Here is a 12,429-nt window from a genome sequence, read left to right as displayed (position 1 = left end):
GCAGTCAAGGTCAGTAGAGCGAGTAGTGTGGAACAACGTGCTTGGGCATAGCTCGCAACCTTTTTTGCCACATAGGTGGGTGAAAACAATGATTCTTTTTTGGGTGGGCTGAGAGCCCATTGAAGTGAATGGCCATATAGGGGTCTTGGCAAATGAAACACCTAAGTGAAAGGCAGGTGACGGCTTTGTTACAAATTAATCTCATTTTATTTATTAACTGAAAATTACTGTGTCACATGAGACTAAATAAACACAAGATATATACTGGAACCTTATTAGTGCTGGCTTGGTAGACTTGAGTCTCTGTGGCTGTTCCCTACATATGCCTTGGCTTTCTTCTGTACCCACAGCCTGCTCCGCTGGCTTATTTAATGAGACTTGAGCCTGTGTGCGGTATGCACCAGAGGAGCTGGCGGGTGTGTGGATGCTTTTGGATGGCAACACCCGCCAACAGTGGGTGAGTTGAGAGCTATGGCTTGGGTGCACTCAATATGTGTGCAGCCATGATATGATATGGCATTCATAACGTGCCTATACACAAGTGTGTCAAGGCGCGAATAGGTGGTGTGTAGCTGCATACTAGAGCTAGGTGTGATGTGGTGGTTGGGTAAGATGGATGTGTAAGGTCAGTAGAATGTGTGCAGCAACACCAATGGACTATGTGATCTGCATTCTGGTGGTGCTGGATTGCCTGAGAGTGGTGACGTTGTATATGTGTGCAGCTAGGCTGAAATTTCGAGGTGTGTAGCTGCGTTTTATTGTTTCTTGGTGCAGAGGCAAGAGTAGGCATAGTGGTGTGTTTTGAGTGTCTGTTCCTGTTCATCTTCCAGTGCCTGTCAAGGGCGTGTTAGCACCTTGTTTCTTGACGGGTCAGCTTGTTTTGGCCAAGACTGATGGGTGGAGACAGGAAGTGCTGGCCAATGGGCTGGCTCCCGCCGGATCTGAGATCCGGCATCAGATCTCTAGCTGGATCTCTGGATCCTGCTTGCCTCTGCCTCAGCCCCGGGAAGGATCCCACACAACGCCGCTTTGTGAGATTTTTTTGGTGTGCCCCCAGCTGGCAGGGGCGCACCAAAAAAACGTTTCTCAATGTCCCTTGATTATGTGAACCGAGGGACAGTGAGAAAAGTTTCAGATGCCCTCGGGCAAGGTGCGCACTACAAATAAATAAATACAAATACAGCCGCACATATTAAATAATGATGCCGGGCCACACACAATACAAGACAATGCATACATTAGTTTTGCAAATTTGATTAGTCAAAAATGCTAAATAAAAATATTTTGATTAGCAATCCAACCTAAATGATTAGCAATGTTTGCATCAATATTCTAAATGGGATGAGCAGTTTATTGCAACAAGACATCAATGAAGACACACAGTTTGTGTGTGTGTGTACCATTTTTTTCTTTTATTGTCAAGCTAGTAAGAACATTTTGCCAGTGCTTGGTATAAAAGTGCACAGGCACTAGCAGCTGGTTGGATTAAGACCGGGGACATAATTCTTTAAATAAAACACGAATCGATGGTATTGCATCGCAAAATGCGATGCAATACCGCTTATTTTATGCCCTGCAAGAAGAACAGTAATAAATCAGCCATCACCCAAACAAAAAACACTTATAATGAACAAATTGCCAATACCAAGGAGCATTTCAACATTTTGAGAGAGCTTGAATCCCCGGCTCCCTTACCTGACACGCGCACCAGAGATATTTCTTGGTGCACCAACATCCAAAAGGCCTTACTTGACAAAATATTAATGCTCCAATCTCTAAAATTGAGTCTAAAAAAGCTAGGCTGACCACGGACGAAGGAGGCCAAACTCCACCCTCAAGCATACAGCCCAACACTAATGTTCTATTCAACTTCTCACCTATATCTACCAAAGTGGTTGAGGGTATAATCTCTTCTCTAAAACCTTCGAAATGCCAGGGAGACATATACCCTGGCCCGATAATCAAAGACGCAGCTGAACAACTGGCCCCTTTTATCACAACATTAATCAACGCATCATTTACATCAAGCACTGTACCAAACAACCTGAAAGACTCCCGAGTTCTTCCCCTCAAAAAAAACCTATCCTAGATCCCAACATCCCAACCAACTACAGACCCATCACAACAGTGCCTTTTCTTTTTAAAAATTCTGGACAGAGCAGCCTACCTGCAGATCCAGAACCATTTAGAAAAGCACAATTTACTAGGCCTCAGACAGTCGGGTTTCCGACCAAAACATGGTACGGAAACCGCCCTGATCGACCTCAAGACACAAATGGACAAATTAAAAGACAACAGAAAACTTGCCCTCCTACTTGATCTCTTGGCTGCCTTTGACTTGGTAAACCACAAAGTTCTATGCAAACACCTATCCTCAGCAGCCCACTTCTCAGACAGAGCCAGTGCCTGGTTCAAATCCTTTTTAAATAGATCCATGAGGGTCTTCTCACCCTCAGCTTCCGCGGAATCAACTCCTGTCTCCTGTGGTGTCCCACAGGGTTCTTGTGCATCTCCTACACTATACAATGTATTTACCAAACCCTTGTATGACTTGGATCATTTGGGTCTCATCTACACAAACTATGCAGATGACACCCAAATACTTATCCCGCTAACGGGAGACTACTCTAACGTCCTCAATGACATTTACTCTATCATCCAAGCCTGGATGGCCAACCACAGACTTTGCCTCAACGATGACAAGACCAAATTACTTCTCTTAGGTTCCCAATCCAGACTGATCAATCTTGACAAACTCTAGACATCATTCAACATAGACTGTAGGAACATTACAGTATCCAAGGATGTCAAAACATTAGGTATATACTTAGAAACCTCACTTGCATTGACTAGACAAATCAATGCTATATCCTTATCCACCGTATACACTTGCAAGCTTATCAACGCTTGCAGACCATTCTTATCCACCACCAAATGCACAACCCTAGCCACAGCACTAGTACTCTCTAAAACTGACTACTGCAACGCACTCTATCTGGGGACAAGTCAATGCAATATTAACAATTTACAAGTGATCCAAAATAATGCATTAAGAGCAGTATTCAATGTCCCAAGACACATGCATGTATCGGACCCGAGACGAAACACCCAGTGGCTATCCGTGCCCCAAAGGATGGAGTATAAAACACTCTCCCTCACACACAAGTGCCTAGCCAATCAGGCTCCAAGAGATCTAGCTGACAGCTTCCCACGCAACACCACTACACGTCCTACGGGATCGGCACAAGCTCCCTGTCTGAAAGTCCCCAGGTTCAAGCTCCAGAAAGCCTGCGGCACAAGCTTCCCTGTGCTTGCCTCTAAACTCTGGAACACTCCTTCATTGACTCTTAGAACAGAACCATCCTTCCACCTCTTAAGAAAAAATTCCAAAACCTGGATTCTCTCTAAAGAGGATAAAGAAAATCTATACTCTTCACGCTACATCACATCAATCACCATCTCCGACATTTTCTTTATCTCAACCATGATTTGTTCACTTATGTTATCTCCTTAAGCTACCCACTGCAACTGTAATCTGTCCTTTATTTCATATGCATGTGTAAAATTTGCCCATATAACCATGCATTGCATATAATTGTAAATATCTGTACATTTTGTCTCTGCAACCATTCTTGTATGTAACTATTATACTATGCCTATGTAACCAAGTAATGCGCCCAGATGCCTTAGGGCCAGGCTGCGCTATATAAATAAATAAACAGTCAGGGGGCTCAGTTGCTGAGAGTGTTTGTACGTGTCAATTGAGCCGCTGCTGTTCTTGTATTGTGTGTGGCCCGGCACGCCGCTCTTTCCCGATAGCTAATAAAGTGTGCTTTGCCTCCAGCTCAATGTCATGCTAAATTAAACATTTACATAACATGAGCTGGAGGCAAAACAGGGGCAGGTGGTAGAACTCATGGCTCTATCTCCAGCCCTGTTTACAATAGGTGATGGAATCCCATGAGCTATCCTAGCACACTTTCAGCCTGTGAGTTGCAGGTTAACACTGACCTCTGCAGCAGGTTTACACACTCCTTGTGCTTTGCCACAGCTATTTTACTGTGATTGAGAAACCTGTAAGCCAAGTTGCATACAGACAGATCGGTGAGGTAGACATTATTCAACTCTATTATTTGACAGCATTGTTTAAAATCTCTGGCAACTGCAGTCTCTCTGACCCTGTAGGAGTTTCCCCACATTGTCCAGAAATCAGAAAGATATGCACTGTCAGTGAACTGAAATATTGAGTGATTGGCTACAAAATGGATGCTGGAAAATAACCTTTTATTTTGTGCGCAAGATCAGAAAATAGGTTAATTAGCTGCATCCATTTGATTGGGCAAGCTAACTTGTCACCTGTGTTAGCACGCAGTCCTAGACTTCATGGCCAATGCTGCCCACTGTATACTCATTCCAGAAGTGTGGACATCTGTCTCCGATGATGCTTGCTTCAGACCCCTGCGCACAGGGGGCAATGCTCCGCTAAAAGCCTTTTGCATGGGCCCGTAAAGCCAGCATCGCGAATGGCCCCACGAGCCACTGCATTTTGACTACTTGGCAAGGGCTCTATAAAGGTACATGAATTTTGTCATTTCCCTCGACTTTTACTGTTCCCAGTGTTGACGCTTACCCACAAGACCACACAAAATTGTTATCAAAGCACATGTCTCATATTTGGATATTTTGTTTTCCAGGGAATATTGCACTATAGATTGCTGGGATTAAAATGTGAGCACCTTTTATATTTTGCCACCGTAGTTACTGGAAAGAAGCAGCATGAAAGAAATTGCACCATTTAAAAACTATTATTTTGAACATTTCCTTCGAGCAGAGTTTAACTGCCACCTCCGCCCCCTCTGGGTTCCGCCTCCTGAGAACCCCGCCTCCACTCCACCCCCACCCCGTGTGACATCGCCCTTCACATTTCTTCCATTTCCACGACTGGTTTAGTTGTTTTTGCTTACAAGCTGGCGGCGTCCTTGGTCGGCAAATTGCTAAATCGAATCCCTGATGGGTAGTTCTAGGTATCCTAGAACTACCCATCAGTCTTTGAATCCCTCATTTCCCTATGCTGCCAGCAGCATTGTGAAACAAAAATCGCCATCTTTTGTGCTGTCTTGCATTTTATGAGTAGGAGGGGGACCTTACACAAATTAGATTTAATTTCACATGTAATTTGGGCACGTTTAAAGTGTTTTCAGATCTATGTCTTTTTCCGAATAAACAATTATTCAGAATATCAGATGTTGCTCTGTTCTTACATTGCACAACTGTCATTAGTATAGATTTTTCAGATAGGACATATATGTTGCAGAATTAGACATTGACTATTGTCTATTTTATTTTAGAATTTCTCTGTGCAGATACATTTCATATACAAAATAATAGGTTGTATTGAACAGAAAATTGGGCACGCATAACGGGTGACTTTCAACATTATTGAAAGAGAAGCATTTTGTGTGTAACAGCCAAAGCTGTCCATGTAATCTGTGCTGAACAAGAACGTACAACAAAGTGCCAAAGCTTTAGGTAAAATACATTTTAAAGTGCCACTTACAGCACTACAACCAGAACAGTATTTTCATATCTCAGCCATAGCAGCATCCAATTTGTGTGGGAGATTTTGTTCCCAGATGAGGGGGGTTTGTTTTTTCCTCATTTAATTGGTGGAAAGGACATCTTGCAGCACTAAGTTGTATTTTTGTGGCACGTTGTTTTGTTTGAGTGTGCAAAGAAGTGCTTGGCTTGGTTCTCGCCAAAACGTATAGCCCTCCGCTTACTCAAGCGTCAAGCAGAATCCAAATGGAACCACTCTCCCACTGAGCCCAATAAAGTTTGCTTCTCCATAGCAGCTCCAACTTATAAAAAGGCCATTATCCAAGCAAAAAAATACACCTTTAATGCCAGAATAGAGAATGCTAAATCCAGCACTAGAATTATTCAACATCATGTGGGAACTTGAATCCCCTGTGTCCAAGCCCACCAACTATACACAGGACAATATCTGGTGCATCAAAATCCAAAATGCCCTACTACTTGAAAACGCCCTCCAAAATAAGATCGCCAGCAAAAAAGTATCTGTTGGCATCACAGCTTTTTCTGCCTTTCCCAGGAATTCCCAAAACTACCCTTTGTTCAGTTTCAAAGCCATATCCGAAACATCAATCATTCAGATCGTTAAAAGTCTTAAACCTTCCCACTGCAAGGGCGACCTCTGCCCTGTCACAGTCGTCCAAGACTGTGCCGATCCATTGGCACCATTCTTTGCCACCCTCATCACCTCCTCATTCGTCTCCAACCTAGTTCCTAAAAACAAAACGTGTTCAGGACTCGGAGAACCCATCTCCACTTAAAATGCAGCGCCAAAAGAGTAATAATATTCCACACACAATAATTGCAAGAAATAAGAGTGTATTGAGTGCGCACTTTTTGAGACGTGTTTCGGCGACAGACTCGCCTTTTTTCAACCAGGGCTAATAAGTGTAGACAGGGGTCGGATTTGCAATTTGATGGTTGCCCTGTCCATAGGATAAATCCCGCCTCACAAGAGTTGAATCCTTGCTCAAGCGTTGACGCATCATATTTTACCGGAGTGGGGGGAATCTCTCCGTTACTCCACTGGGCAGCTGACAACCATACCCTAGCGCAGGACACTTTTTGGTCAATATCATTAGACCCCCGTGTACATAGACATAGTTCCTAAAAACCTTTAGGACACCTGGGTTTTACCTCTATTAAACATTTTAAAAAACACCCTCGCTCCCAACATCCCCACTAATTAGGACACGATCACCACAGTTCATTCCTTCTAAAAAAAAAAAAATCTTGGCCGTGCAGCATAGTTACAGATTCAGCACCACCTTGAATCTAACAACCTCCTACACCAATATGGCTTCCGCCAAGCTACAGGACTGAAACTGTGCAACTTGATCTAAAAAACCAGTAGGAAGAGCTTAAAGATGCCGGCACTCCAGCCCTCCTCCTGCTGCTGGATCGGTAGGCAGTCGTTGACCTCGTGGACCACCAAATCTTATGCAGACATCTAGCCACAGCAGCCCACTTCGCGTCCGACCCCATTGCCTGTATCTTGTCCTCCTTATAAGAGGGAACTATGAGAGTGTTCTCTGCCAACACTGCAGCTCCTCCAGCCCCTGTCACTTGTGGGGTTCCACAAGGTTTGTGCGTCTCCCCAATCCTGTACAACATATTCACTAAACCCCCTTTTGACCTGCTTGATGACCGCAGGAGATTGGTGTGGATGGTGCAATAGCTTCACTGGCAAAGACTTTGGAGATTCTCTTGGCCAGGAAGGAGACCCATTTGGCAGCTTTATCAATTCCCATCCACTCTACAGCTGGTTCACTTTCCAAAACATGTTGCAGAATGGAATGTTAGTATAATATAGGGCATTCAGTCACTCAATACGCCTTTCACATTCGGTCTGGCCATTTCATTTCTGTGTACATTTTAATTTTTAAGACACACCGACCTGGCCAATTACACAGTAAACATAGTTGAATTGTTTTGAGGTTTGATAGCAGAATTGTCTTTTGATGTTTAATGAAAGTCCTCATTTCCTGAAACTAGTACTACCCAATGGTATGCCGATGTTATGATACAACAGTGCAGAATGGTAAGGGCCCAATGCTAAATTCTATATCTAATGTCAGGGTCAAATTTGGATGGACAGAGTTAATGATTTGTTATGTATATATTGCTTTTGTCAAAGTGCTGTACAAAGAACATATTTAAATACAATTATCACCCAACCAAAGTTGGTATTCATTTAACGACCTCGGAAGGATGAAAGGCTGAGTTGTTTTTTTCGGGTTTGGAACCTGCTACCTACAGATCATGCACAGATGGCAGCAGCTAGCGCTCAATCCGCAGAGCTGTCTTCTCCACTAACATCCTTCAGAATCCGGTAAACTGACTATCAACTGAGGTATAATAATCACAGTGCTTAGAATTTGGACGAATCGTGCATGAAGCACTACTTTAAAAGAAAGTTAACATACCTATCTGGATTATCCCTACAGGGACAGATTTAGCTAATGTTCTATTTCAATTACAAATGTAACGGTTTATTTTTTGTTTGTTTTTAACACTGCTTGCACTGGCTGGAGAGTCGGGGTTTTAATGAAAGTCTTCAACATTTGAAAGAGGCTGTGACCCCTGTGATTGGTGTATTGACAATCGCTCACATTTGAGCAAGAACACTGCTGCCACTGACCATTTATAATCATTTACTCCATTGACTGCAAGTTAAAGTTGAATGGATGTAAACAAGACCTTGCATACTTTTCAGTGCCCCACATAAGATGTTGAGGTGGGAGTATTTTACACACTGTTTTTAGAATTAGAATGTACATTAAAGGATTTGCCTGTGCAAGAGTGTAAAAAAGTATGCAACTGGCAACCACAACATGACAAATCTTGAAAATGAGTATGACCTGTTAGAAACAAAACAGTTGTTCAGCAAAGATGTCTGGTTTCAAATAATTTATTTCATTTGTGGAAAACCTTCTACACCATAATGTGTATGAACACACCATATAGATGCATCTTGATGATAAATGCACAGGAACTCTGAAAATTATTTTCGTGCAATACTGGTTTACTGTCACACAAAAAAGCATAATTTGTTATAAAAGAGTTTCTCAGTTTTCCACCTTATTAATTATATGATCCTAAAATGCTAAGAAAATAAATATGCATAATGCTTCTGTTTGCTCCATGAGCATCTAGACAAGAGCACAGCAGAAGCTGAATAGAAAGAAACCATTCCGTATATGCACTTATATCACTGTGTGCGATTTCTTTCTAAAAGGTTTCAGAGAAAAAATATATTTTTTAAGAGGCTTTCTGACATGGCCTGCAATTACATCCACGTAGATAAAAATCAAATGTAAACGATGACCGGAATAGAATGAAGCTGTTCTATTTACAAGATTTTAATGCGTAAAAAGTCATGATGGAAGCGTATCTGAAGGTTTGGTAGGATAAATAAAATAAAGCAATATACATGATGGACAGAACTCTTTCTGCGTTAGATTTGAGGCCTGCCCTTCAGTGCTATATCTAGAATGTTGAGATCAACCCACAGATGTTGCTCTGTAAAGGTGCACACTCTAAGGAGTCTGCAAATGTTGAGATCGCCCACGGTATACAGTATTTATAACAAACATTTAATATAGAATGACTATATATATCAAATTATATAACGAAAAAATAACTAAACAAATAACGAAAATGTATGTGGGGTAAAGGGTTAAATCTTGTGGGGAATCGGTTGGGGTGGGTTTTTAGCTTAGGGCAATTGGGGTTTATGGGCCTCCCACCCCCCAAAAATGTGTTATGTTTTTTCGATATATATTTTTTGTTATATAGTCATTCGTTATTAAATGATTTGTCATAAAGACATGTATCCACCACCCACCAGATAAGGGCATGGTCAGAGAGCAAAAGCTAGTGAATTGAGAAATTAAGCTTGGGGAAAGTGAGATTCAAGCGCTCTTCTTAACTCCTTTCTTTGTCTGACAGGGCTCTTCTCTCCAACATCTATTGTGGCAGTCCAAACCAGATGGGCATCGAAGAAGTCTGGAGGCAGCTCCAAGAACCATGGTGGAAAAAGTCCTGGGAAGCGGTATGGGACCAAAAAACTAGATGGTATGTCGGTATTGAGGCATCTTTGTACAGCAAAGCTGCAGGTCCATTTACAAGATGTTGGGGGGAATATGGAGAAACAGAACTTTGAAGGGCCCTGATACAGGACCAAGGTTTTAAAGTATATACGTGCATAAAGGTGTAAAAAGCCTCCTGTTAAAGCCAAGATTCTCTCGAATTTTGGGAACATTGAACCTTCCAATGTTGCCCAGAACTTGAACTCGTAGCACACTCACCTCGGCACCACAGCATCACGGTGCACTACTTGCAATCTGACCCTGAATGGAGCCATCTACATTTATACCTATTATGCTAATTCTTTTGGATTTGAGTCTTCAGCTGAAGAAGAGACCAACTTCACATTTGGTGAATAGCTTCCAAATTGGCCTGCTTCATGCATGACGCCTCGAGCCATCCCTAGTTTTCCCCACTGCATGCTGGGATTTTTTTGCCCTTACTTATAACGGGGGTGGTGGGGAAACTACAACTCGCAGCATGAAATGTGGTGGGGGGGGGCACGACTGTCTCGAGGTGTCACGAATGATACAGGGTAACTTGGCAGCTATGTTGGTGTTTAATAATTGATGATGAAATCGATGTATATAAGAAATCCTGCAGATGTTTTCTTAAGCATTTCCTGTGCACCGATTTCCCCCCCCTGAAGACTCTCACTCAACCATCACACAATTTCCACCCCTATTAAGCTCCTAGCTGAATTGTGCTTCCTTTGAGTCCACCGTTTCTCTTTCAGGTGATTTTGTTCATGCTGGAAATATTTTAGCAACACAGCGGCTAATTCGGTGGCACCCAGGCGCTCATGTAAGTAACCTTTACGGCATGTGGTTGTATCATTTCTTTTGTGTGAAATAGCAGTCTTGGGCTGTAAGGAACATAGTCACAAGTGTGGCAGTAAATTAGCAGACCTGTATACCAAGGGCTAATTCTTGAATGACAGAGTTCTACTGGTTGAGCGAGGTGTATAAGCAAGGAGGATGGTGGGGGTAGGGCAGAAGGAGTCTCCGAAACCTATGATAAAGCAATGTGGACCAGTGGAATGGGATGACAAAGTCGTTGCTCAAATATAAATTTAAAATTTTAATTATTCATCATTACAAATTTCACATCATTAATACATGTATGATACAAAATCATAAAACTAAATAATTAATTTCATCAATTCAACATTTGTATCTCAAACATTAATTCTCAAACCCATACTTTCAGATTCAAACCATCAACAATAAAACCATTTTGGCATGTCAAGGCAGTGTGAACTGTTATTAATACAGTCTTCCTTAATTTTATCATGTACTCGTAACCCGGTCTAAAATATCAGGTGTCAAGCATCTGGTATTTAAATTGGTCCAGAACCACACTATATGTGCCCATATAACCATGCATTGCATATAATTGTAAATATCTGTACATTTTGTCTCTGCAACCATTCTTGTATGTAACTATTATACTATGCCTATGTAACCAAGTAATGCGCCCAGATGCCTTAGGGCCAGGCTGCGCTATATAAATAAATAAACAGTCAGGGGGATCAGTTGCTGAGAGTGTTTGTACGTGTCAATTGAGCCGCTGCTGTTCTTGTATTGTGTGTGGCCCGGCACGCCGCTCTTGCCCGATAGCTAATAAAGTGTGCTTTGCCTCCAGCTCAATGTCATGCTAAATTAAACATTTACATAACATGAGCTGGAGGCAAAGCAGGGGCAGGTGGTAGAACTCATGGCTCTATCTCCAGCCCTGTTTACAATAGGTGATGGATAGTCGACGCGTGTTTCGGTCACAAAGACCTTCTTCAGGACATAGGGCACCCAGTAATAACTCTGCCCTTCTTCAAAGCGTATAGGCCAATGTTCATTCTAAAAAACATAAGGTCGAATGTGGTACAATCCTGACATGATCCAATACAACCCAACCAAGCCGCTACTCGTGCATTCTCTCATCTGGCATTTGCTGCATCCAGCCACTGGTGCTCGGTCTCGCCGCACCCTCCAAAGTGGCTATTGTAACTATAGCAACCACATTTCAGTTTGCCCTAGTGACGAGTGCCGACACCCATGCTCAAACTACCCGTACCGCACAAAGTTGTATAGATTCCACCTATGAATGGGTTACGGCACAAGTTTAAGTGTATCCGTATCACGTTCAAACGTGTATTATCAATCTGTGCCGACCGTAGTAACGAATATGTCAGCAGATCAATTTGTTATACCTCCGGCGCATAACGTCCGCATGTCGTTAAAATCGACACCAGGTAAATACAAGACTCCAGCATCCACACACTTACCAGCATTAACTTGCAGCATTCGGCACTCCATCCGGCGGCACGTCTCTCAGCTAATTGTTAACAAACATAGAAGGGGGACACCCTCTCATTATAAACACGCAAACGTCACTGAATGGACTTGGAACATAAAAAAAGGGACTAAAATGAATCCCAAGATGGCCACGGAACGATTCAAAGTTAATCTGTGCGGTACTTCTCGTATTGGGCTGAGGTTATGGCCACAAATCAATGAGGACTACCAGCCATGCTTACAAATATCGCTTAAAAACAGGGGGGTGCACATAATACACATGCGTGCAACACCTGATCAAAAAATTTGATCAATAAATTGCATAAAAATCACTACAATAGAAATCACCACCCTCTACAGAAGTATAGAGGGAAAAAGACTCCCCAGTATTCTAGATGGGGTCATCAATGCATGAGGTATAGATGGGGTCATCAGTGTATACACACAATTGGCAATG

General features: G+C 42.4%; 1 protein-coding gene across 1 annotated transcript in view; it reads left to right on the top strand.

The window, feature by feature from the left end:
• MRPL27 (mitochondrial ribosomal protein L27) overlaps nt 1–12,429 on the top strand; it is a 57,336-nt gene that overhangs the window by 624 nt on the left and 44,283 nt on the right. The window contains exons 2-3 of the mRNA XM_069654879.1: nt 9,544–9,669; nt 10,418–10,485. Coding sequence (XP_069510980.1) covers nt 9,544–9,669; nt 10,418–10,485 — 194 coding nt within the window. The remainder of the gene's footprint in view (nt 1–9,543; nt 9,670–10,417; nt 10,486–12,429) is intronic.

This window comes from Ambystoma mexicanum, chromosome 3q (genome assembly GCF_040938575.1).
Source record: "Ambystoma mexicanum isolate Mex_15411 chromosome 3q, UKY_AmexF1_1, whole genome shotgun sequence".
Taxonomy (NCBI): Eukaryota; Metazoa; Chordata; class Amphibia; order Caudata; family Ambystomatidae; genus Ambystoma; species Ambystoma mexicanum.
This window is presented reverse-complemented; position numbering and strand designations above follow the sequence as displayed.